The sequence below is a fragment of the Petaurus breviceps genome, unplaced genomic scaffold (genome assembly GCF_028583685.1).
Source record: "Petaurus breviceps papuanus isolate PSGF00001 unplaced genomic scaffold, PetGlider_PUasm1.0 90804, whole genome shotgun sequence".
In the NCBI taxonomy this organism is placed as follows: Eukaryota; Metazoa; Chordata; class Mammalia; order Diprotodontia; family Petauridae; genus Petaurus; species Petaurus breviceps.
Window position 1 is genome coordinate 1,265,443 of NW_027187348.1, and position 27,252 is coordinate 1,292,694.

The 27,252-nt window shown below is 44.9% G+C and overlaps 1 protein-coding gene across 3 annotated transcripts in view; it reads right to left on the reverse strand.

The window, feature by feature from the left end:
* The window catches only part of TRIM29 (tripartite motif containing 29), a 52,690-nt gene extending 31,335 nt beyond the window's left edge, over nt 1-21,355 (reverse strand). For 2 of the 3 annotated variants that reach the window (XM_069070049.1, XM_069070048.1), the window contains exons 1-4: nt 21,209-21,355; nt 19,435-20,403; nt 1,103-1,198; nt 138-371 (exon numbers count right to left, since the gene is read on the reverse strand). In XM_069070049.1, the coding sequence (XP_068926150.1) occupies nt 138-371; nt 1,103-1,198; nt 19,435-20,238 (1,134 nt within the window). In that variant the 5' untranslated portion in view covers nt 20,239-20,403; nt 21,209-21,355. The remainder of the gene's footprint in view (nt 1-137; nt 372-1,102; nt 1,199-19,434; nt 20,404-21,208) is intronic. The other variant, XM_069070050.1, reaches the window with a different exon arrangement.
* Between the last annotated feature and the right edge of the window lie 5,897 nt (nt 21,356-27,252).

Below are 27,252 nucleotides of genomic sequence, written 5' to 3' on the forward strand. Positions count from 1 at the left end.
GGATGGATGGATGGATGGATGGATGGATGGATGGATGGATGGATGGACATTGACGGATGGATGGATGGATGGATGGGTGGGTGAATGGATGGATGAAAGAATGGATGGATTGGTGGACAGATGGACAAACAGATTACCTGAAGAAACAGCACTGAGTCACTGATACTGTGCAGCTGCTCTCTGGTCTGCTTATCCTCTTGTAGCACTTTGGCCCTCTCATCCAGCGCATCCACAATCACCTTCACCTGGTCCACAGCATCTTGCTCCCTCTGCTCTAGGGCTGCCCTAACTTCATCTCTCTGTTTTTCAAGATCCCGAACTAGGTCACGGAAGTTCTGTTCCAGGATGGCTTTTTCATTGGTAGTGAAGCTCTGGAGCAGGGGAATAGGGAGAGAGCAAGAAAAAAGAAGGCTTCAGTTAAAACAAATCACCAGGGCATCCCATCACTAAGTCCCTAGAAATTGGGACCAGGGTGTTTTCATTGTCCCCAAGTGGTGCGACTGATCTTACCAAGACTCACATGATGAGCAGATACTGCCAATCTCATTTGTAGTCTACAACCCGATAATCCTATTTTATATATTACCTTGTCCAACACCTTAGGCTGGCTCCCCAATATCCTTTCAGAACTCCACTATTAGTCTGTGTTAGCTCAAGGAAAGGAGGCTCCTTATAATACCATTCTATTCTCTACTCCTTCCCCACCCCCAATGTGCACATACACAATGGCTTGCTAACTAGAGCGGCAGGTTTTTGGTAGCTGGGCAGCATTCATTGTGGAAGACTAACATTATATTCATGGTTGATCAGTTGTGGAATCTTGCTTATAAGGCTTAGTCTAGATTCAGGCTGTAGCCAAGAACCTACTTCTATGCTAAAAATTACAATAGATGGTGCACCCTGAAGGAATACACTGGGGGAGGGACCTGGGAAGCACTGGCAAGGAGCTAGACAAGGAAACCAAGAAGAACTGATATTTCTGAGTGGAGCAGCCACGTAAAGTGTTTGTTCCTCCCCCTGCTCCAAAGGGAGCCTAGGGAAATCCCCAGACCTGGGGTGGAGCAGAGGAATGAAAGAGGGAGGCAATAGGAAGCCTGATCACCTTAATACGGTCTCGCTCTTTCTGCCATTTCTCAGCTTCATCTTCAATCTCAATGATCTTCAGCTGCAATTGCTCCTTTTGCAAAGACAGCTCTGTCTGTAGAGTAGGAAAAAGGGAAGGGAGAAAAAAACAGAGAAGCAAAATTAATAAAATGCCTGATTGTTTGAGGAATTAATTTGCCCTCTAAATGTATGCTATGTTTGGATTGAAGGTGGAACAAAGGAGGCCGGTAGTGCACATCTCAGGCCTAGGCACGCAAAAAAGCAGACTTCCATCTTCTTTACTTAAGCTCAGAAAGGAAGGGGAGTTTATTTGTGTAGTTTAGAGGCAATAACCCTCCTTTTTTGTGCAGTTTACTGTCATGTCCTCCATTGAAGTATTCTTTTGGATGCTCCATTATCACATGGCAGAGATGGGATCCTGGAGTCTGTTGTCTATATAAATGTAGCCCAAGGTCCACCAAGTCCTAATCATCCAGAAGGGCTCCTGCTAGAATGAACCTGGTCATATTTGGAGATCTCATCAGCTAAAGACTGGCCATCAGATCAGAGGATCATGGCTGCAGAAATATATGAGACTTTGGAGTTCATCTAAATCAGAAGTATCAAACTGACTACCTTCTACACTCCACAGTACAGCTGAACCAGATTAAAATGCAATTGGGAAATATTTAACAGAGTAAATAAAGATACAATAAACATAGAAAATGTTAATATGTGCTTTTCTAAATCAATATACAGTCAGTAGGGATCCATTTAATAGCCCTATTTCTAGTTGAGTTCGACACCACTGATCTAAGCTTCATTTTCCCGGTGGGGAAACTGAGTCTCAGAATCTCATGAAAGATCAAAAAGATTATAGGTAACAGTGCCAAGATTTAAATCCAGATCATCTGCCACCTAAATGAGCACTCTTTCTACTGCACTATGGTGATGATAAGTGTTCTAGTCTCATGAAGTAACTCAAGAAGAGACAGTGTTAGGTTTGCCAGCAGGAAGACCTGGTCTCAAATCCTGGTTCTGACACTAACCAGCTATGTGACCCTGAGCAAGTCACTTAACCTCTATCTGCCCCTGGCAGTGGCCTAGTATTTGTGAACTCAGTCATGAACTGGTTGGTGGAGGGAGTTCCCACAGAAGGGATTCCCTTTATTGAGGAAGTCACAGATCATTTAGGCATATTAAAAACTCATGAAATTGGCCACTAAGTCAGGGAGGGGTTAGTTGAAATGTTGATGTTTTGTGTGTGTATGGTATCTATAGAGACACTGGTACCCTGGAGGGTGCTGGGGAGGACACCTGTGATCAGCTGTCACTCCAGAGAAGTGGGTAAAGATATGGGAATGTGGTAGACTTCTAACACCAGAACATTCTACACCTGGAAATAAATAAGAAGAGACAGGAACAAAGGAGGATTTCTGGGAAAACAAGAGAGTCCAGTGGCATCCTATGAGATATGGAAAATAGAGGGAATGTATGCCTACAGCTTTCCCTCAGTTCCAAATCCACAATGGTCAATCTACATGGGCATAGGTCTAGATTGAGAAGGGGCCTCAGAGATTACCGAGTGCAGTCCTTTCATGTTGAATTTGATGAAACTGAGGCCAGAAAGTTAAGTGACTTGACCAGAGTCATAAAGATCTTATAAGAGGCAGGATTTGAACCCTGGTCCTCTGACTCCAAAACCAGTGCTCCTTCCATTATGTTGCTGTTCAGTCGTGTCCAATTCTTCATGACTCCATTTGGGGTTTCTTGGAAAAGATACTGGAGTGGTTTGCCATTTCCTTCTCCAGCTCTCCATTTGACAGATGAGGAAACTGAGGCAAACAGGGCTAAATGACTTGCCCAAGGTCACACAGCTAGTAAGTGTCTGAGGTCAGTACAATACAGAGGAAAGATTGCTAGATGAGAGTTTCAAAACCTGGGTTCAAATCTTAGCCCTGCTATTTAATACTGGTGCAAACTTAAATGGTTTAACTTCCCTAGACTTCAGTTCCTCTTCTATAAAATGGGGGGAGATGGGGGAGGTGAAGGTTGAACTAGTCACTAAGGTCCCGTCCAGTTCCAAATCCACGATCTTGTGATTCCCTACACTCTAAGTCTGGCTCCTTCAGGTCTGGGATCCTATGGTTTTATTGTATGAATTCTTCCGTCCCTCCACCTCTATTTCTATGATACTATGGAAAGCTCCATTTGCTCATCTGTCAGGTAGGAGAGTTGGGCCAGATGAATCTCTAAGGTCCCTCCCTGCTCTAAATTCTGTAATCCTATAAATCTTGGGTACGTCTTTTCATGGGTCTGAACCTGTTTCATCTGAAAAATAGGATACTCATTCTTGTGCTTAACTCAGCCAATACAGAGTTATGTAAATGTAGGCTTTGGGTTGTTTCGGTCTCAGCTAAAAAAGCCTTTCCCAGTCCTCCTTAGTCTTAGTGCCTTCCCTCCGAGACCTCTCCCAATTGATCTTGGATGGATCTGGTTTGAACATACTTTTTTGCATGATCTTGTCTCCCCTATTAGACCACGAGATCCTTGAAAGCAGGAACTGCTTTTTTTAGGGGGTGCCTTTCTTGTATCTTCAGGGATTAGCACAATACCTAGCACTTGTGGTTAATAAATGCTAATTGACTGAGTAGTAGAAACACTTCTTTTTTTTACCTTTATCGGCATCTCAGCCTTTTAAAGAACAATAGGGGTTTGCTCCCACCGGGTAGAGCGGGAGGCAACCTCTGTAAAGATCCAGCTACTTCAGATGTGAGACAGGTTTGTTTGTTAGAACAAGAAAACTTCGCAGAAAGGGAGTGATGTGGGCTCAGCTTTCCCTCCTCCCCCGCCCCCCAATCCCACCCACCCCATCCCTCAGCCACCCCCACCCCCCCCCGGGCATTTCTGAATAGATCGTCTCTCCTCCTTTAAAAAGACCTGGGACGTTTTCCAGGAGGAAAGCACCTGCGTAGTCAGGTCAGGATGGGCTTATGAGGGGGGGGGGGGGGGGGGGGCCCAGCCCAGTCTAGCCCAGCCCAGGGAGTGTCCCAGCAGCAATAACAGTCTCATATATAATTGTGGAATGGTGTTAGGTAAGTGTTGCAAGCTGGCGCTGAGACGGCTATTGCGTTTGAAGGACTCTGCCTGAACAGGCACAACCTGGGTTTTGATGGGATCGGCACTTTTTTTCTATCAACGTAGGAAGGGAGAAGGGGACTGGTGGAGCCAGGAGGGGAAAAGGAGGATGGGAGAATAGGAGAGGAACTCGTTAGTGCCCTGGCTAGGGGAGCAGGGGTGGGCCACTAGAGCCCCGGGTTAAGGTGGAAGGAGATCTCCACTCTATCCCGAGATATTGCATCCGCTAGAGCCAAACGGTGCACCTGGACACACTTGTGTCTACATGTCCCTGTGGGACAGAAGATCCGAGTTCCATTAGCTCACCCTTCAGGCATCAGCTTCAGGGGGAGCAGCCCAGCTAATCACAATCAGTAGCAAAGCCTAGTGTTCTAATGAGGACTGTCTCTCTTGGGAATCTCAAAGCACTTACTGTTGTGGTGACCCAACAAAGAAGTGGGGAGTAGATGTGAATCTCTGTTTGGTAAATTGAGAGACCAAGGCCCCTAGAGGAGCCCTGGCTCACCCAAGGTCTCCGAAGGTACAGATGGATATCTAGGGTTCCTTCCCCTATCCCCGCCCCATGTCCTTTACCATGGTGACCATAGAACCAGAGAGTCAAGCAAGCTCAAAACCACTAGGAAAGTTAGTTGGCCTTTGGCCAGCACAGAGCCATTAGAGACTGAGCCTGGGAGCAGGACTCCTACCCACAAATGACAGCAGCGGAAGCCAACAGGCCAATTATGGATAGAGATCAGAGAGAAGAGACCTAACTGTGGCTGAAGTTCCTTTGGGCTTTCTAAGGCAAGAAGGAGCCCAGAGGGCTGGGAAAACTAGGGGGGAAGAGGAAAGTGGTTATCCAATCAGAAAGCTATAGATCCTGGAAAAGATTATCTTATCTCTAGCCTTTCCCCAGCTTGTGTTGTAGAAGTCTGTTGAACTTAGAAACTGGAGGCATGGGTTCAAACCCCAGCTCAGAAGTAATTAGCTTATTAAAAAAATTTTTAAACTTTTTAAATAAAAAAATAAGTTATTATCTTTGCCCTAGACATCACTGAGCCTCAGTTTCCAGTTATAAAATGGTTATAAGACTACTTGCAAGACCTAACTCTCCACATTGTGGTGAGGAAAGGGCTTTGTAAATCTCAGTACATGTGGATATGTGAATAATTGCCTGAACTCTATAGCCAAGGCTAGCTCATAGACCCCACCAAGTTGTGCCTAAGGACCTTGGCACCTAGGAGAGGCCAAGTGAGAGGAGGAAGGAAAACCTGAGCAGCCTCACCAGATAAGAGAAGAGGTTTCAACAAACTTTCACTGAGCCCTCTCAATGCACCAGACACCATGCTAAGGGGCACAGATGTAGGCAGGAAATGGTCTCTGTCCTCAAAGGGTTTACACTACTCTACAGATAAAACACATACAAAATAACTACAAATTAGTGGGGAAGGTGCAGAAGGGAGTGCTAACTGCTGAGAGGGGCACCTGAGTCAGTACTTGAAGGGCACTGGGATTTTGAGAAGCAGAGGTGAGGAAGGGAGTGCCCTAAATGTGGAGGCAGTTTGAGCAAAGGGCCAGAGGCTGGTGGAGGATTTGTTCATATGGGAAAGAAGAAGAAGGCCCATTTGGCTAAAACATAGTTACATCAGTATAAGGGAAAGACAAGAAGGAAATTTAGCCTAATCATTCTTTCACACCCAGGAAAGAAGCAACATGGCAGGAAAGCAGAGAAAGTAATGGAGATTGTCATTCTCTTTGGTTAGACAGAGAGGTCCTAAGACATCCTATAAAGACCAAGAGGTCAAAGTAGTCCTTTGGGTGTCTCCCCTGGTCTAGAAATGGGCCCAGCCATATGGTCATGAAAGTAAGAAACGGTACCTATTGGGCTGGTAGAGATGGTGATTGGAGGTTGGGAGACATTAGAAATGGTTCTAGATTAGAAATCAAGAGACCAGGGTTAGAGTCCCAGCTCTGTAATTAACCAGCTGTGTGACCCTAGGCAAGTCACAACCTCTCTGGACCTCTTTCTTCATCTATAAAGTGAGGAGGAAGTGACCAAATTACTTCTAAGGTTCTTTCCAACTCTAATACCTTATATATAGCCTGGATAGTGCTATTAGAGAACCAGGAGGCCCAAGTAGGTGCTAACCCTGGGTTAATCTTATAAATTAAGAGAAACTCCTTTTTCACTACCACCTTCATATGGAAGAAGGATGGGCATATACATCCCTGGTGATTCTCCTGTCATTAGGGAACCCCTGAACTAAGCATGAGCTTCAGGGTGGAGTTGAAGGCCTTCCCACTCAAGCTGAGACTTTCCTAAACCAATCTAGAGGCAGCAGGATTTGTTTTCTCTATGAAGTCACGGAGGGTGAAATAACAAGGCCCCCACCCATAATGGGGGCAGCAAGAATCACTCCTAGCTATACAACAATAGCACTTTGCACAGAACAATGTCATGAGGTAGGTAATATGAGTGTAATTATTCTTGTTTTATAGATGAGGAATCTGAGACTCAACTACAGTGACTTGACCATGGTCACAAGGTTTGTGAACATCAAAGCCAGGCAGGACTCCAACTCCAATGCTCTTTCTATTGCCCCTGAAGAGAGATCACAATCTCTTTGGAGCTGGAAGAGACCTTAGAAGCCAATGAGTCCAACCTGCTCATTTTACAGATGAGGAAACTGAGGCACAGAGAGGTTAATGATCTGTCCAGGGTCACACAGATAATGTATGGTGGGATTTGAATCCAGCTCTTCTGGGTTCCAAGTCTTGTACCTTATCTATTACACCATGATGCCTCTGAAGAAAGCAACATTTCACTCCAACACATCCCGTCTACCCCTTTTACTCTCAATCCTGAGGAAAATCCCATACTCCATTTTGGAGAAACAGCTAGTCACTTCTCTCTGGAAATGGAAAGCCCATCAAGAAGGGGATAGGTGAGCATCACTCAACACTTACAAAGTAAATACAACCTCTCTGAGACTTCACCATGTTTTATGACTTCCACCCATCTCTCTCTTGTCCCAATTAAGTCAGCACAAGGATGGACAGTTCGATCTAGGAGGTACTTCCTTCCCTTGTTGTCACCCAAACCCAAACCCCACTTTCCCCTGTGTCAACTCCTTATCCCAGAGGGGACATGGTAAAGAGGTGAGATATTATAGGAAGACATTCTCTCCAAAGCTGTTCCCCATTAAATAGTGTGAGGCTGCTGTTGGCTGCATGTTCTTGTTTCAAGACCCTTTGTGTCCCTCCCACCCTATTCTGATCTTGAATGACCATTTTTGGAAGAAAAAGTCCCCCCACACACACACACTCATCCGGTGCCCTGGAGGATTCAGGAGGCCCCCTTTCTCCTCCTCTAACAGCTCCTCCTCTTCTCCCTGATTGATTCCTCTGCCTAGAGCAGCAGACAGATTGTCTCCACTTCTGAACCCTGCCCTCCAACACTTACAAATCACCTCTCATCTTCTTTTCTTTCTCTTCCTCATCCTCTTTCTCCTTCTCCTCTTCCTCCTCCTTCTCTAGAGGCCCATATTTACATCCCTTCTTCTCTGAGGAAAGGTGAACTGAAAGCTCCCTTTCATGTCACTTGTCTCCCCAAAATGAACTTCAGTTCTCTCAACCTTCACCCTAGCAAGAGTCTTCTCCTTCTCCCTCTCTTCCTGCCTCTCCTATCCCTACCCATCTCCCCTTTCCCTAAAACATTTATAAGGCCCTTTCATCATCTCCCTCAGCTTTCAGCTTTCTCCCCTTGGACTCCAGCCTTCTTCCTGGAGGACCCTTTTCCCCTCTACTGGCCTAGCCTTTTGCTCTAATCTAGGCTGCTGATCTTTCCATTTCCACCTCACATGAGACATCTCTCATTCCCAAGACCTCCACCCACTAGTCCTAGAAGATGTTATTATTCAGTCTCCGACCTGTTGCCTCCTTGAGATGCACAAAATCTACAGTCCCTCTAGAAATTGACCATTACTCTGCTGTTTTTCCTACTGTCCTATAACCTTTGGTTCCTTATTCTCTCTGCCTCCCTCTGTTATCTTTGGGACTGTAGGACTTCAGAACTATATATAGAGACATTAGAACTGATCTATTCCTCCAGCCCTGTCATTTTATTTAGTCACCAGAAAAGTAAAGTGTCTGGCTTAAATGAATTTTACCCTTTCTAACCTTGACACTTCCCTTCTGGATCCTGTTTCTGTTGCTCCTAAAACGTATTTCTTTCTCTCCATTCCTGAAACTAAATTCTGCCCAACTCCCTGAGGTGTCTTTGCAATCCTGAGTCTAAGATTCTGCTTGCCCCACCCGGCCCCACCTAATGATTCTTGTTTCTCTGCTCCCTTCCATCTTCCCCTCTCCCCTTTTTCTTGGAGGCTAGGCTGGATCCCCCTGATGTCAGACTGGGGCCTCTGAATCTCACCTTGTGCTCCCCTGGCTCCACCCCTACCTACACCTTCCTGCTGATTTCCTCCTACTCCCTGCCCAGGCCTGCCACTAAATACTTTCTTTGTTTCCTCTCCCACACTTGTCTGGCTGCCTCTGGCCTCTTCACAACTTGGGATAGATTCTAAATGATGGGCCTATACCACTTCAATTCTCCTTTAAGAAACTCCTCAACACCCTCCTCCCCTTGGAAAGCTGACTTTTGTAGCTAGATATGGATGAATTAATAGCCCTCCATTGGAGGTAGGGACCCTGAGAGCTCAGAACCCTTCCCATACTTCTATATCCAGCCTTCTCCTTTGGGGTAGCCCAAACCTGCCTGGAACCTTGGGTCAAGGATGGGACCTCTCCCACTAAAGAGAGAACCGAATACACAGAAATAGCAACTATGGGCTCCAGTCAGGGGCAGTGACTCCAAAAGAGTCAATTCTGCCCACAGGGAAATAGTGATTACATACTTCTATGTCCCCCTCCAGGCCCAAATTACCCACACGGACTCATTAAATTTTAGATCTGGAAGAGATCTTAGAGGCTGTTGACTGTAATCAAATGAGCTAGATAATTGAAGTTACCACTTCTAGGTAATTGGTAGTTATCTTGATAGGCATCCAACACACTGAAGGCAATTTTCAATTTCATACGGATGTTTGGTGTCCCTTAGATTACAGTAGATTGAGTAGATTAAGGGGCAGCTAGGCGGCACAGTGCTGTACCTTCTGAAGTCAGGAAGATTCATCTTCCTGAGTTCAAATCTGGCCTCAGACACTCACTAACTGTATGACCCTGAGCAAGTCACTTCACCCTATTTTCCTCAGTTGCTCATCTATAAAATGAGCTGGAGGAGGAAATGGCAAATCACTACAGTATCTTTGCCAAGAAAACCCCAAAGTCACAAAGAGTCAGACACAACTGAAACATCTGAACAATGACAAAGATTAAAAACTAATCTGTTCCCCCAGGACCTCCCTGTCCTTTTTTTTCTAGGCAGTCCAATACCAAAAGGAAGTTATGGTATAGTGAAAAGAACCCTGATCTGGGAATATGGAGACCCAAGTTCCAGTCCTCATCCTGACACAAACTTCAGGTATGACATCACTTGGGGCCTCAGGTTTCTCTGTAAAATGCAGGCACTGGGCTAGACAACTTCCTAGGGCAGCCATTTCCATCATTCCCCAGCCTGCTGCAGGACTCCATCACGCCCTTAAGCTGGGTACCACTCCCTCCCACATCAGCTCTCCTGACATGTGTCTTCCTCCATTAGACTGAGAGCTCCTTGAGGGCAGGGACTGTATTTTACCTTTCTTTCTATTGCCAGCACTTAGCCCAGGGCCTGGCCCATTAAGTAGGTGCTTAAAAGATATTGATTGACTGATTAAGGCCCCTTCCGCAGTAGGATTTTAATAAAGCAACGATACCAGGTGAGCCACTCTGAAGCCTTGCAGCCTCTCATTGTGCTCTATAGATATTGAAAGTCACTGACTGAGTGGGAAGGGACCTTCAGTCACCCAGGCCTCTCCCTCCATTGTGCACCTGAAGGAACTAAGCACCAGAGATATGATGTTATATACCAAAGGTCACATAGCCAGAATCCCATCTCCTGATCTCAATCTATAGTTCTTCCCATACCATGCAACCTTCCCAATCCTTGAGTTTGAAGCGGCCCAAGGAAGTCACCTCATATCATCTCTGCTTGCTAATTCCTATAGTATACACAGCATCCCATCTCTTACCTATACATCCTAGCATAAATGATTCCCCCATGCCTGGAATGCACTCCATTCTCACCTCCTCCTTGCAGAATCTCTAGCTTCCTTCGAAGCATAGCTCGGGGGTCATGAAGGTTTCATTTAGCCTTTCCTGATTTCTCCCCCTGCAGTCTAGCTGCTAAGACAGTTTTCTCTTGAAATGACTTTGTATTAATTTTTATTGACTTACTTGTAAAGGTATAGAATGTTCTTCTACAGCCTGTCCTTGAGAACAGGAACCATATGATTTTTTTTGTTATATCCCCAGTGCCTTGCACATAGCAGATAGTAAGTAATAAATAATTTTACATTAATAATAAATAATAATACATATAATAAATGCTTTAAGTAAATTATTTTAATAAAAATATGTTGAGTTACTTTATAGTGTTGAGTCATTTCAGTCACATTCAACTCTTCATGACTCCATTTGCTATACTACTAGAGCAGTTTGCCACTTCCTTTTCCAGCTCATTTTAGAGATGAGGAAACTGAGGCAAGCAGAGTTAAGTGACTTGCCCAGAATCACACAGCTAGTAAGTGTCTGAGGCTGGATTTGAACTCATGAAGATGAGTCTTCTTGATTCCAAGCCCAGACTCCCTTTTTGGCAAAGATACTGGAGTAGTTTGCCATTTCCTTCTCCAACTCATTTTGCAGATGAGAAGACTGAGGCAAACAGGTTTAAGTGACTTGCCCAGGGTCACACTGCTAGTAATTGTCTGAAGCCCTATTTGAACTCAGGTCCTCCTGAATCTGGGGACAGTGCTCTATCCACTGTACCACCTAGCTGCCCCTCTTCAGAGTAGTTAAACCGAACCAATCCCAGAGCTATATTTCTTTCCTATTCTTCAAGAACAATGGGTTAGAAGATGGCCCTTAAGGTCTTTCCCAACTTTAATATTTTATGAATTATTAAAACTTTGAGGGAAAGGGATTTCTACTTTCTTGCCAAGTCCTTCTTCCTGGGGGAGGAGGGATTCCTTTACGCTGGAGCTATCTCCCAAAATATTTGTCAATCCTGTTGGTCCATTAAGAGCTGGGTCAGAGCAGTGACTTTTTCAGCATCATTACTTCAAAGGATAAAAGAGCTCTCATAGAGCATTGACATTGGCTGCAAAACTGGGCGGCTGGAGAGCTTGGCAGAAGAACTGAGAAATGGGATGCCAAAAAGTCCAACAAAGTGCAAGGGAGATAAATTAAGTGGAACGATCGAGACCAAGAGGGCAGACAAGGAGCACATTTGGTCCCAGGGGGTACTGGCAAACTGAAATGAGAAGCTTTGTGTGAGCCAGGAGAGTCCATTCTCCAGAGAGGATAGCCAAGGCACACCACACGCTTTTGGCAACAGACACAACCCCAGCTGGTTCAACTCTGACTTTGTGTTTGGTGACAGGAGCTTACTGAGCTGCCTGCTTCATTGTGCCAAGCAGGATAGGATGCAAAATAGATGGCTGGACTGCCCTGGGAAGGTGCCCTGAACTTGCTTTTAATTTCTGAGGACTCTCGTGCTGGTGGGTTTGCACAATAAGGATACAGGTTAGGGGAGGGTAGGTGGCACAGTGAATAGAGTACCGGCCTTGGAGTCAGGAGGACCTGAGTTCAAATTCGGCCTCAAACACTTAATACTTACTAGCTGTGTGACCTTGTGCAAGTCACTTAACCCCAATTGCCCCTCCAAAAAAATAAAGAAAAAAAAGGATACAGGTTAGACAGAAGGCAATGTAGTATAGTGCAAAGACCTCTTGGAATCAGTCAGAGGACCTGAATTCAAATGTCGTTTCTGCTGCTTACTCTCTCAGCCAAATCACTTCTCTGGGCCTCAGTTTCCTCACTTGTAAAAGATGATAATAGCACCTACCTCAGAGGATTGTTGTGAGAATCAAATGAGATAATATTTGTAAAGCACTTAGCACAGTGCCTCATATGCAGTAAGCATTTAATAAATGCTAATTCCCTTACCCCCTAAATGCAAGATATTAACACCTATATGATCCTTGGGATCATAATAATAGCTTGCAGTCATATAGGGCTTCAAGGCTAGCAAAAGTGTTTTGCATATACTATCTTATTTGACCCACAACTACCCTGTGAGGTAGATTCTGTTATTAGCCCTATTTTAACAAAAAAGAAACTGAGGCTGGAGAGACTAAATGACATGTCCAAGGGCACACAGTCACTGAGTCTTTCAAGTCTTCCTGAGCCCAAAGTCAATGCTTTATCTGCCATGCCACCCTCATAGAACTGCCTCATACAGTGAATAGGAATCGTCAATGGAAGAACAGTAGATTCCTTTCCTACCCTCGGGCCTGGTGAACGCTCTAATGCAGAAGGATGGGTCAAGTAGCCTCACCAGCCTCTTCTGTTCCAAGGAGACTTTGCTTTAGTGATTCCCAAAGTCAGAGTAAGTCAACAGCCAAAAAAGCTAACACTGTCCTAAGATGTGTCAAGAGGCATAATGTTCAGACTGCCATGATGCACGGCCCCACTGTACTCTGTCCTGGTAGGACAATACCTGGAGTACTGTGTCCAGTTCTGGGTGCAGTTGGGATGTATTCAGAGGACAGTAATCATTATGGTAAGGGGAGTGAAGACCATGCTTTACAAGAATTAGTCAAGGGAACTATTGATGTTTGATCTACAGGAAAGAAGACTTGGAGGGTTTGGACAGAAGGGAGTTGATGGCCACCTTCCAGTTTTTGAGAGGCTGTGATGTGGAAGAACCCCAAGGGTCAGAAGTAGGAACAGCTGGGAGAAATGTCTAACAGGCAGATTTTGGTCCCATAAAAGGAAAGACTTGCTAACAATTACAGCTGCCCAGACTTGAGATGGGGGCTTTCAGGGGCATTAAGTTCTCACTCACTGGAAGTTTTCAAACAAAAACTGGATGATCACTTTTTGGTTAAACTGTAGGCAGGATTTCTGATCAAATATGGCCTCTGAGGTGCCTTCCGATTCTGAGATTCTATGAGTCTATTGGGTAGACTTGATAACATCTAACCCTTTACTATTCTCCAGTAAGCTAATTAGTGTGTTTATCCCTACCAAATAGCCTCTCCCCAAACATCCCTGACTCAGAGACATTGGGGTCCTTAAGACATTCATTCACCTGGAGCCCAGGGAGAAGCCTGGTCTTATTTACAGACTCACACAGTTGAGATGATTCTGTAGTTACCTCATCTGTGCCCTTTGCTAATAGGCCTGCAGAACCAGTTCTGGGCCAAGGTCCCAAACAAAGACCCATGTGCGGAGGTTGGTGTTTGGGTCCACAGAAGAACCAAGAGCAGGGCAGGCCTTCTCCTTTGCTTTCTTTCCTCCACCCATAGACTGTTTTCTCAGTGTTTACCAACCCTGACATTCCAGCTGGGCTGACTAGCCCTAGGCAGAATTATGAGGTCAGTGTCATGCCCCACACCCCTTTACAAATGGCCTCCTCCACTCCAGCCACTAGTTGGCATCCTGCAACATCAGCTTCTTGCCCATGGTCCCACCACTGCCCGATCAGAGCTGTCAGCATCAATGTCATAGCCTACAGACATCAAGGCCCCTGTTCAGACTTAACAGTGTCCCATTCCCTCAGTGCCCTGCTCTGTGAAAGGACTAATCTGAAAAATTAACCCACATGAGGGTGATAATGATAATAGCACAGTGAAAAGAACACTGTGGTCAGAGGACCCAGATTCAAATCCTGATTCTATCCTAACTATTAATGATCTTAGATACATCACTTGTTGTCTTTGGGTCTCAGTTTCCTCATCTGTAAAATGATGGATTAGATCATTTAAAGTCTTCCAGTTCTAAATCCTATGACCCCAATGGATGACAAAGAAGGTGTCCCTCCCAGATAAATAATGTGTATTTCTGAAGATAATGCCTTAAGCCAAGAGAATGACTTCAACTGGAGAGAGTTAGGCACAGAAAAGCTTTCCCTGCCCTTGGAGCTATCCCATTTCTTTGGTTCCTTGCTTTTCTATCATCATAGAAGATAATCCCTGTAGACATTTGAGAAGGCTATGGTAAGGGGAGTAAAGACCATGGTATACAAGGTCTTTGTAAAGATCTCTCATGAAAATGGTAGTCATGAGAACACTTACATTTACTTGGTGTTTCAGAGCAGGCTTTCTTCACAGCTACCCTAAGAGGTTGGAGATAGAAGTATTTTTATCATCTAAAACCTTCCATGGTTTTCTTCTGGGTTACAATACAAACTCCTCAGTCTGGCCTTTAAGGCTTCTTATAACTAGATTACCAACCTCCCTTTTCAAACCTATTTCCTCACAATCTTCTTTCCTCAATCTATGTTACAACTGTCCCCTGAAGTCAAAGTTCCAGCCAGACACAGGTCCTATGTCACCTTCTCTGGGAAGCCCTCACCAAATACTCTCCTGACCCAGCCAGTAGTTATGATTCTACCTCCCCCCTCAGGTATTCCTGAAGTCCTCTGGCTACTCTTTCCTTTACCCCTTCATTCCCTACTTTGTATTATACTTAGCAATGTATGTGTCTTATCCCCTCCAGTTCCCAAGAAGAAGGTATATCAGAAACGTCAGTGTCTGAATCATATCTTGTCTTTGTATCACTAGCACCTCGTAGAGTATCTTGCATTTAATAGGGCCTTAATAGATGTCTTTTAGATTGAATTAAATTTTACTGCTAAGGAAACTGAGGCTCATAGAAATCCATAGCATCATAGAATAGTAGATTTAGAGCTAGAATAGAAGGGCCAATAGAGGTCATTCAAGTCCAACTTCATCATTTTACAGTTGAGGAAAAGAAGGCACAAAGTTTAGTTAAATAACTTCCCCAAGGTCATACAGGCAATAATTAGCTGATGAAGGATTCAAAACCAGGTCTTACAGACTCCAACACCATCGCTCTGTCCACTACACCATGCTGCCCCTGAATTCAATGACTTGTCCAAAGTCCCACAGCTCGTAAATGACAGAGCAGGGCCTCAAACCAGGTTTTCCGATTTCACGATGAGCAATCTTTCCTCAGCACCAAGGTATTCTCTCTGTCACTCTGTGAATCTCCATCTCCATAAGCATCTGTTCAGGGCACACTATATATGCATTCAGAGCTGCTTGGTTTTGGTTGGGGATGTGTTCTTTAGGATGATGTATGTGCAGGCCCTCACACGCAAGAAGGTGTGTGCTGTCCTCACTAGACTATAAGTACCCCAAGGCAAGGGACCATGTCTTGTATCATTTTGTGTGGCCCCCATAGTGCCCAGCTTGGTATCCATAGAGAGTGTACAGATAGATGCCAGTAGGAGACCAGGATTCTAGACCCACTGGAAACTCTATCCCTAGTGGTCACCTTGTGACCTCACATGAGTCATTCACCTCTCTGGGGTTCTTTGGGCACTAAATAAAGAAAGCTGGACTTAAAGGTTACAAAACTTGCCTCTTCTGGCTCTGAGATTCTTTATGAAATGAAAGTGGATGGCCTTTAGTGGGCATGACACACAGGAGGTGGCTTTATGGCAGATACATGTCCTTAAGCTCTATTCCAGTTGGGAACTTAATAAGTACCTGTTGATTAATTTGTATCCCACAATCCACTTCCACTGTGCAGTGGATAGAGCACTGGGTCTGTTGTCAAGGAGACAAATCAAATCTGGCCTCAGATACTGACTAGCTGTGTGACCTTGGGCAAGGCACTTAACTGCTGACTGCCTCAGTTTCCTCATCTGTAAAATGGGGGGTAATAATGGCACCTACCTCACAGAGTTGTCGTGAAGATCAAATGAAATATTTGTAAAGCACTTGGCATAGTGCTTGGTACAAAGTAGGCACTCAATAAATGCTTGCAGATAACAGGAGGTCTTTAAGCAGAGACTGGACGTCTACTTCATAAGGATATTGTTGAGTGGGTTTCTTTCCAGGTACAGACTGAACAAGAAGGCCTCTGAGATTCTTTCCAACTCAGAGATTCTGTGACTGTTATAAATGTTAACACCTTCCAGGTATTTCCAACTTATAGAGGCTTAGGGGGAAGGGCTGAAAGCTGAAGAACACAAATGAAGGGAATTTTTCACTAGTGGAGATCAGCTATGGGTTTGGCAACTAACCACGAACAAGGGAATTTTTTTTTTCTGAATTTATGACTGTTCTGCCCACAATTTAATCTCATTCCACTGAGAGCACATACTATACTAACTGTGTTTCCAAATGTGTTACAAGATCACAAGAATCTGAAAATCTTAGAGCTAACAGGGATATCAGAGGCCATTTAAAGAGGTAATGACTTGCCCACGGTCCCACAGCTGGTCAGAAAGACTCAGGGATCCTAAACCTTTCTGCTATACTCTTCTGCCAGGAGGAAGGACTTGGGGGGGCTCAAGATGAGGCCTACAAAGTTTGTTTAAGAGCTGTTTCCTCTAAGAGACTTTCACATCCTAATCCTACCAGCTCTGCTCACTCTCATCCCTCCAACATGCCCTTAGCATGGGTAGGCTAGGCTCTGTCCATGCCACTAACATCCAGGCTTGAGTATACTTTAGTTTTTCCTGATCTTGGGTGATTTGTCTCATGAGTCTGCCCTGACTTCTTCATTAGCTGAGAAGCTTCTCAGAGCATTTCCTGTTCCTTCTGGATCTTTCCATAAGGCCCATAATCTGGGGTAGTATCAATGACAATGATTAAATTCAAGAAATGGGTTTGTTGAATACCTGTCCCATTACTGACTCTCTTAAAGAAATAGGTAGGGGGAAGGGGGCTAAACTCATAAAATTATTTCTAACATCCTTCCCAGATCTAAATCTCTATGATCTAGTAAAACTCTGAGGCCTAGCTGGTTGGGTACAGTAGATAGACTTAGAACCTGGAGGATTCAATTTCTAGCCCTGCTTCAGAATACTTTCTAGCTGTATGATACTGGGTAAGTCATTTACTTCTCTCAGACTCAGTTTCCCCATCTGTATAATAATAGTACTTACCTCAAACAATAATAACAATGAAATAATAAAATAATGATAATAGTACTTACCTCAAAGGGTTATTGTGAGAATCAAATGAGATTGTATACATAAAATCCTTTGCAAATTTAAAAACACTACATTATTATTGTTATTATTATTATTTATGCACCAAAACAAAGTAGTGTACTTGGATTATAGCAATTCTAGGCCTCTGGTAGGATAATCTGGGCTGTTGGGCATTATAGTCAGATACTGAGCTGAGACAGGAGCTACAGTCTGGTCCAGGGCCAGGACCACAGCAAGAGACTTTTAAAATATGATCAGGAGTTTCTGCAGAGGCCTCTTGAACTTTGTTATAAGAGGTGTTTTAAATGGCCTTGAAAAGGAGACTGCTACCATGTGGCACTGAGCACTGTTTGGAGTCAAAGGGCCTGGATTCAAATCTCTACTCTAATAAGACCTTTATAACTTTGAGTAAGTGTTCCCCTCTCTGTGCCTCAGTTTCCTCATCTGCAAAATGATAGTCTGACTAGGATGATCTCTGAGGTGCCTTCCAGCTCTAAGTCCTATAATACAAAATGGCAAGGGTAGAAGGATTAAGAATACAGAAAGAGGACAAGTGTCTTATGGGTTTAGGGATGTTCCCCCTCCTTCAAAGATAGAACAGAAATAGCTCGCATGCAAAAGTGGTGCATGGGACAGAATCCTAGACACGGAATCACAGCCTCGGTTTAAGTCTCAGGTCTCTTATCATCTGCTAACTGTCTGACCATAGGCTACTGATTTAACTATCCTCTCTCTGCTTCATTTTCTTCACCCATAAAATGAGGATAATCATACCTGCCACTCCTAACTACCAGCGTTGCTGTGAGGATCAAATGAGACCGCGTTTGTGAAAGTCCCTTATAAACTTGAGAAGTGTTACACAATTATAAGGTGTTATTATTAAGAGGCAGTGGGGTGCAATGGGAAGCGTGCTCGATTTGGAGACACAGGACCCAGCTTAATGCTTCATACCTATGTGACCTTGGTCAAGGTCCTCTCTAAGCCTTGGTTTCTTAATCTATGAAATGAGGGGTTTTGAACCAGATGTTGTCAAAGGACCCTTCCAGCTGTAACTCTTTGCTCCTGTGAGTCAATGATCCTATTCTTCCTCTCATCCCACGGTAGGAAGAGACAAGAGAAATGGAGGTCTCCCTGAACCTTAAGACTGGGTAACGGTGGGATAGGTGGGGGAAGAAGAGGGAGAGAGGCTTTGCCAGTCCAGCCTTCAAGGGAAGCTGATTCTCAGGCTACATACATCACTGAGAGTCACATACAGGGATAAGTAAGATCCTTGGGGAATTTCTAAGACAAGGTGTCCCTCTGTTAACTGGAGAGACCTTGGATCCCACAGAGAGGGCCCCAAACTGCAAAATAAATAAATGAACAAGCTAACCCAAAACCCAGCCCCTGTCCCATCTAGTATCACCCTACCCAGGAGGTCTGTCTGCCTGATTTAGAGTTAGAACGAACATTAATGGTTATGTGGATCCCTTCTCATCCTTCTAGAGAAGGGAAAACTGACGTCTGTACAGAAAAGTGAAATCATTTGCTTAAGGTCACACAAACAGTAAGTAGAAGAGCTGGAATTAGAACTCGGGCTCATCTGACTCCAAATCCAGGAATTTTTCCATTCTCCTCCACCCTTCTCCTCCCTCCTACTCTCCCTCTCCTTACCCCACCCCCATCCCCAGGCCAAAAAAAAAAAAAAGAAAAGAAAAGAAAAATCCTGGTGTGTAGACTGGAAGTCCAATTCTCTTTTCTAATGTAAATTTTCCTCAAGACCGTGGTCAAGCACCTTACCTGTTATGCCCTCCTAAGAAATGACCCTTTCCTCTTCTCCTTGACTCTCTGAGATCTTTGGGAACAAAGAATTCACTATTTCTGGTGCCCAGGTGGGAGAAAGACACTCCAGCCAGCTGGGACTGGCCAGCTCCGCTATGCCCCACAAGGCCAGGGGAGGAAAGGTCTAGTGGGAAAAGGGACTGCCCTACCCCCCCCCCCAGGGGTCTTAAAGGGGAGCAGGGAGAGCAGAGGAGAGCAGTGTGTGTGTGTGGGGGGGGGTGACTGGTTACCTCCTTCTCTGCTTTGGCCTCCTCCACGGTCACGGTGCTGTGATTCTTGTGCTCCTGGAACATGCAGAGATAGCAGATGCAGGTCTGGTCTGTCTGACAGAAGAGCTCCATGGTCTTTCCATGCAGGGGGCACTTCCGGGCCTCAAAGTCCCTGATGGGGTCAAGCAGCTGATGGTCCCGGAAAGCAGCTCCCTCCAGGTGGGGCTTGAGGTGCAGTTCACAGAAGGAGGCCTGACATACCAGGCAAGACTTGACTGCCTTCTGCTTGTTGCCTATGCAGGAGTCACACAGGATCTCCTCTGAACTGGACTTGGACCGAAGGAGGATGCCCGAGTCTCCCCCACGGGGGTAGCTGTTCCTTCTCCCTTCCCCAGGTTCCATGATGGACACCACAGGCTTCCTGGACTCAGAGAAAATGGACTTACGCAGCTCCCCCTTTTCTGCAAAGGTTACAGGTGGCTTCTTCGAGCCCCCCAACTGGAGGCCGGCATAAGGGGACCTCTTGTCCACAGAGTCAATGCTGAAGTAGTTCGAACTCTTGTCATCTACAGATTCAACAAACTGGATGATGGGTTTCCTCCAGTCATTACCAGAAAACAAGGCGCTCCTTCCCTCCCCATGCTTCAGGGGACTCCCTGGGTTTTTGTTCTCAGCACCTTCCCCGACGTGCCCATTGGTGCCCTTGGTTTCCTTGACTTCGACCTTACCACCATTCTCCACGTTGCCATTGGTACTCAGGGGGCTTCGGGCATCCCTGGCCTCAGGGCTGGCCCCATTGCTTCTTGTGCTTTCTGAGGCTTCCATTCTCTCTGTCACTCTCAGTGGGACCAACTGGAGGTCTGGGGCAGGGTGACTGATCAGGCCAGAGTCTGGGTAAGGAGTGGAGAACGGAGCCAGGGAACCTGAAGACACACCTGCAGGGGCCAAGAGGGAGGAGGGGCAGCCACAGCCTCAGCAACAGGAGCAGACCTGATAGGAGGGAGGAGCAGACAAGTCAGCAATGCCAGCTGAGCGCCTAATTACATGGCGAGGGCCACGCCCTGAGCATTCAGACCTAACCTGGTTTATGAAAAGAAGAAATATTTTTTCCAGTTTAATTATTTTTCCATAACTCAATAACCAGTCGAACTACTTCCATCAAATGGACCTGTTTCTCATCTGGAAAGAAAAATTTCTGACCTAAAAAGGTGGGTGCGGCTCCCTGAGTGGCCCATGGAGTAAGGGGGCGGTAATTGGGTCACAAAAGCCAAGCAGCCTTGTAATTTGTAGACCTGGGCTTCTGAGGAGGATCCCCCACCCTCAGACAGTGGGGTGGCTTCTCACATTAAGGAGCATTAGTGGTTTTCTTTTGGATTTGGGCCTTTGGACTGTGAGGAGAACACGAATGGAGTCTTAACATTCTGGTCGACCAGCCCCCCAAATCACAGGTTACATCATAGATTTAGAGCTGTAGAAGAGATTTAGAAACCACCTAACCCAACTCTCTCATTTTATAGATAAGGAAACTGAGATTTGGAAGTAAATTGATTGGTCCAGCGTGACACAATTAAGTGTCAAAGGCAGGATTTGAACACACATCTTCCTGACTCTAAGTTTGGCACTCTCTCTGCATGCTACCCTATGCTGCCTCAGTAGACCCAAAAAGACCCATCTAATAATCTAGTCAGGGAAGCAGGACTGTTCTTAATATTGCCATTTTACAAATAAGGAAACCAAAATCCAAAGAGATTAACTGACTTGCCCAAGGTCCCCGCAGCTAGCATCACATACTTACAATGGATGTTTCTACGCAAATTAAACCCACTCCAGCTGGCACCCTAGAGATAGAGAAAGCTACTTAAGACATTGCCTAAGAAACTCCAAGCCAAGGGGTAGGTACCAAGAGAGCAAGACCTTGGACTCCTAGCTCTGGTCCCCACTGCCTCGGTTTCTCAGATTAAAGTCTCCTCTCCACCTTGCAGTACAGTTCCCAGAAGAAGGTGGAAGCAGTTATTTGAGAATGACTATCGCCTAAATAAAAGCCCCTGGGGATGGGGTGGGAGGGAGGGGATAAAAAAGACTTAGAGAAATATACACAGCCCTCCCACTGCAGACATACTTTTCTCAATCTCTGTTCTTGCTGGGGCACGCCATCTAGTAAACCCTGGGAGGCCTCCAGTTTCTGCAGTCTTTGAGAACCAATGACCTGGATACAAGGCTTTCCCTCTCCCTGGGGTGGGGAGGTGCTGGGTTGAAAACTTGTGAGGGGGATGTTCCCCTTCCCAGGTTCTGTGTTGGTTCTGGTCTTGGATCTCTGAGCTGAACCAACAATTAATCCTTTGTCTCGCAGAGAGAAGGAGGGAGGGAGCAGAGCAGGTGTGGAAGGAGCCTGAAGTCTTAAAAGGAGAATTTCTGCAGAAAGGGAGGACGAATTCCCAGCTACAGATGGGGAAGACGTGGATTTGGCCTGGGAATCATCTCTTTCTGTAGTCTCATCTCCCTTGAGGCTCCAGATCCACCAGGCAAGACCAGGATCAGTGGAGTCTAGGCCTGTGGTTCTCCCATATTCACTTCTGGAGAGGCCACTGAGCACAGCCTCTAGGAGAGAGGGACACAAGGTTTTATGTCCTACCCCTCTCAGCTAGGGAGATACCAGACTCCTCAACCGAAACATAAGGAACTAAGCGGCCTGATCTCACACCACACAGCTGGTGAGTGGCAGACCTACAACGAGATCCCCTGTCTCCTGACTCTTGCTTCTCTGGTAAAGCCTTTGCTGTCCCCACCAAACCACAGCAAGTCCCCCACTTCCCAGCTCCCAGTTCCCTTGCTGTCTGTATCTTTTATTGAACAACTAGTACATTATTACCCGGTATTGCCATCTGTGTGACTCTGGGCAAGTCACTTCACCTTGTTTGCCTCCCTTTCCTCATCTGTGAAATGAGCTAGAGAAGGAAAGAGCAAACCATTCCAGTATCTTTGCCAAGAAAACTCAGAATGGGGTCATGAAGAGTCAGGCATGACTGACATGACTGACTACCAACAACTGCTAGTTATGTTTTCTTGCATGTATATATCCTGTCCCCTCAAATCAATGGCAGGTTCCTTAAATCCAAGGACAGTGCCTTAGGCCTACCTCTTTGTTACCTTCTCATTGCCTAGCACAATGTACAGTGGAGAGGCCATATGGTTCGGTATCCTGAGCCCTAGAGTAAGCAAGACGTGGATTTGGATCAGCAACTGTGTGACCACAAATGAGTCACTTACCAGCTCTGAGTCTTGCTGTCTTTTCATCTCTGAAATGGGGATAATAATATCTGTTGTGCCTACCTCATAGAGTAATTGTGGGGATGAATGAGATTATGTATTCACGATGTTTTGCTAACCTTAAACTGCTATATGAATGTCAGCTCTGGACCTCACTTTTCTCCTCTGCAAAGTAAGGAGGTTGGACCACCTTTTATGCATCACAGATACTTTTGGCAACCAGTCTAGAGAAGCCTATGGAGCCCTTCTCAGGATCATGTTATTAAATGCATAAAATAAAATATATTCAATTACAAAAGAAATAAATTATATTGAAATATTTATTAAAATACATACTTTTAAAAAAGAAACAAGTCTATGGATCATAGGTTAAAAACCCCTGGATTAAGTGTTCTCCAAGGTTTCTTCCAACTCTAAATCTTATGATCTCGTAGGCATTTAATTAATGTTTGTTAAGCTAAATTATATTAGTTGATGGATTTTTCCCCCTTCTGTACTGGGCTTCATTTCTTCACTCTTGATTGTTGTTGGGACAAAGTGTCAAGGTAGGGGTATGCTCCCTAGGGGTTCTCCAATATCCCAGGGATTATAGGACATATAGGACCTTCTATTGGGAAACTGCCAGAAGCACTAAGGTCTCCACCTACCCCACCCACCCTTCCACCTCCACATGACTCACACAAGTCTATTCACATCTATCAAAAATGGAGAATTGTAACTTTTTGTGTGCTAAAATCTAGGGTGAAGAAGGGGAGGAAGGGGGAGGAGGGAGAAGAGATTCAATAAGACAATTCTCAGGCTAAAGTGCTTCAAAACCCCCTTAGCCAAGCCCTGGCAATTGTTTTGGTGCCCACCTGATCTAGTCCTGCCCCATACTGACCTCCCTATCCTGACATTGAAAGGCATCGGTGCAAGGGGAGAATAACTTAGAGCTGTCTAGCATCACCAGGCCTGCTTTTGAGACTGGTGGAACAGTCTTCAAGAGGTCACCTAGCCTATGTCTCCGAGAAGCAGCAAGGCAAGTGCAGCAGAAAGATTTGTGAATCTACAATCAGCCAACCTGGGCTCCAATCCCAGTTCTGCCTCTCATGTCCTGGGTTACCTTTCGATAAGGAACTTAATTTCTCTGTGCCTCAATTCTTCTTGCCTAGAGGCATCTAGGTGTCAGCATGGATAGAATACTAACCTAGAGTCAGGAAGACCTGAGTTCAAATCTGTCCTCAGACACTGACTAGCTGTGGTGAGCAGGTACATCACTTAACCTGTGTCTGCCTCAGTTTCCTCAATTTTAAAATAAGGATAATAATAGCGTGGACCTCCCAAGGCTGTTTGTGAGGATCATATGAAATAATATTTGTAAAGCACCTAGCATAGCATCCCTACATGGTAGTATTTGTTTACTTCGCTCAGTATTTGTTTACTTCGCTCCCTTCCCCTTTATCTATATGACTATATCTATATTGACTAAATGGCCTCTAAGATTCCCTTTGCATCTATATCTAATATCTTATTTACAGTATGAGTACTTTTTAACAGAATCACAGAAGCTCAGACTGGGAAGGACCCCAGAGGGCATTAAACCCAACCCATGCCTAAAACACAGTGCCTCGTGCAACCTACCCAATAAGTGGTCATCTAGCTTTTGCTTGAACACCCCCAATGAGTGTTCAATGCCTCCCAAGAGAGCCCACCTTCTTTTAGATAGCTTTGATTGTCAGAAGCTTCTCACATCAAATGTAAACGTGAATCTTTGTCACTTCTATCCATTGCTCCCAGTTTGCCCCACCTTGAGCCAAGAAGAATAATTCTAGGATCTTTTCCACAAGACAGCCTTTTGGATGCTTGAAAACAACTATCATGTCCCCCTTAAGGTTTTTCTTCTCCTGGCTAAACAACCCTAGTTCCTTCAAGGAATCTTGACATAGAATGAGCCTGAGGTTCTTCACAAAAGGGGATCTCCTCCATCCCTAACATTCCTCAAAGGAAGGAATACCATAACCTCCCTCATGGTAAGGAAAATATCCCTTGGATCTCACTGGAAACTGCAACTTAGTATGATGGAAAACAATGACTCTATTTGGAATCAAAGCACTTGGATTCACTCCTATCTCTGATAATTACTGTGTCCTTGAACAAATTCTTTAACCAAGGTTAAACTGAACAGCAGTTTCTTCAAGTTTAAGAGGGGCATAGAGGGGTTTGATATTGGACTAGAGCAGTGGTGGGGAACTTACACCTCAAGGCCACGTGTGGCCCTCTAGGTCCTCAAGTGTGGCCCTTTGACTGAATCCAAACTACACAGAACAAATCCCTTAATAAAAGGATTTGTTTTGTAAAATATGGATGCAGTCAAGAGGCCTTACCTGAGGACCTAGAAGGCCACATGTGGCCTCGAGGCTGCAGGTTCCCCACCCTTGGACTAGAGGTTTTCTGAAGTTCCTTCCATCTCGAAATCTATGAAACATGAAATAAAGTTTGTATACTCCTGCCTACTGCATATGGAAAAATGAGACTGACCACCAGCCTCCAATACACTCCTTGTTCCCTTCCTAGGATAATGAGTAAGTCTGACTGTGGCCATGGCAGGGCACAGCCTATACAAGCTTTTCATTCATTCATCTCGCACAAGCTGCCCAGTCCCCTAAGATCTTCTCTCCACCCACTTTTCTCTCAGCAGCTCCTTACAAGAGCTGTCCATCATCCCTTCTATGGATCCTCCTTGGTCTCCTTCACGAAGTATACCACAAAGCCCATCACCTGCAGGAAGCTTCCCCTGATTCAGTGGGGTGGAGCCATTGCAGCCACCCACTGACTAGTGTTTGGGGATGCTCCCACCTTGATGTGTCCTCTGGCCACTCATAAAATAATAAAATGCATAAAGAGATGTGTTAAAATGAAGAGACTCTTCATCAGATCCTGAATCTGGGAGGGAGAAGCCAACAAATCAATCCTCTGCCTCTTTAAGTAAGACTATACTAACCCTTTCCCAATAGTGGAGGTCATTCTCATATTGAGAGACCTGCAGAAAAAAATCCTACATCCTGTGTTTGGCAGCCATTACTATCAGAAAGTTCTTCCGTAAGCCTAAGCTAAATATTTTATAATTAAAAACAAAAGATGGTGATAAATGACTGTTCCCTTATAAGTCATTGAAAACAAAATAAGAGAGAATGGAACCCTTGCTTACATAGGTTTGAAATCCGCCAGACCTGGATTCAAATCTGATACTGTGTTTAAAAAAAGACAGGAAAAAATTAATCTCTCAATTCAACACATTAATTGACTACTATATTCAAGGGACTGTACCAAGTACTTGGAATGGAAGGTATACAAAGAACATGAAACTCAAACTGCCCTCAAGGAATTTACATTGAACTAGGGGATATGACCTATACACAAGTAAGTTATTATGGAGTTTCAAGAAATGGGAAAGAAGGGAGAAAGGGGGAGGGGTAAGAGAAGAGAGAGGAAGAAAAGAAGAGAGAAGAGCGGAGAAGAGAGGAGAAGAGAGGAGAGGAGAGGAGAGGAGAGGAGAGGAGAGGAGAGGAGAGGAGAGGGGAGAAGGAATGACTGAGGGGGTTATGAAAGGTTACAAGAGGTAGCCCCTGAGCAACTCCTATAAGAGGTGCCCTCTGTACCTTCTATGGACCCTCCTCAGTCTCTTTCACCAAGCATACCACAAAAAGCCCATCTCCTACTCGAAGCTTCCCCTGATTCAGTGGGGTGGAGCTATTGAATCCACCCACTGCTTGGGGATGCTCTTACCTTGATGTCTCCTCCAGCCACTCATGAAATAATAAAATGCATGAAGAGATGTGTTGAAATGAAAAGAAGAAAGGAGGGAAGCTTTCATTTGAAGGAAGCCAGGGACGGACGCTGCAAAGTAAAGTGATGACAGGTGATTTCCAGACACCAGAGACCAATGATACAAAGACAGAAAGATAACGAGAACAGTGTGGAGGCCAACTTGACCAGGACAGAGATCAGGGGCTTTTTTTTTTTTTTTGGCAGGGAGGAGGGGTTTAGATTAGATACTAATAATAATTTTCTTAGTTATGTGTCACTGAATCATGCTACCGCAGGAAACATTGCATCTACATTTCAAAAAATCTGTAATTTCATTGGTCCATTGATACAGATCTCAACTCTTAACAAATGGTCTTCAGGAGCTGTTGTGGCTAAAAAAAAAATATCACCTAGTGGTCAGCTTTTTGATATTGAGTCTCTAGGGACTCAACTAGTTTAATTTTCAAATGCTCAGATCTTCCTATTTGTGCCTTGGCCCGTACATATAACCCTTCTTACCTAGTAGCCTTCCAGTGCTTGTCACCCACCGGTATAGCTTTTCATAATCCAGAGTCACCTCTGAGACATGAGGAGGGATCCAAGTAGAATTTCAAATGAAGGAGAAGTATTGTTCTTATCCATTCCTTTCTAGAGAAAGCTTTAAAACTAAGGATTGATTCCCATCTAACTGAGATGGTTTTGTGTAGAGGTAGGAAGATACATTATATGACCTTGTGGGATCCCTTCCAAATTCTACCATCATCTTGCTTTCATTCCAAGACTCTG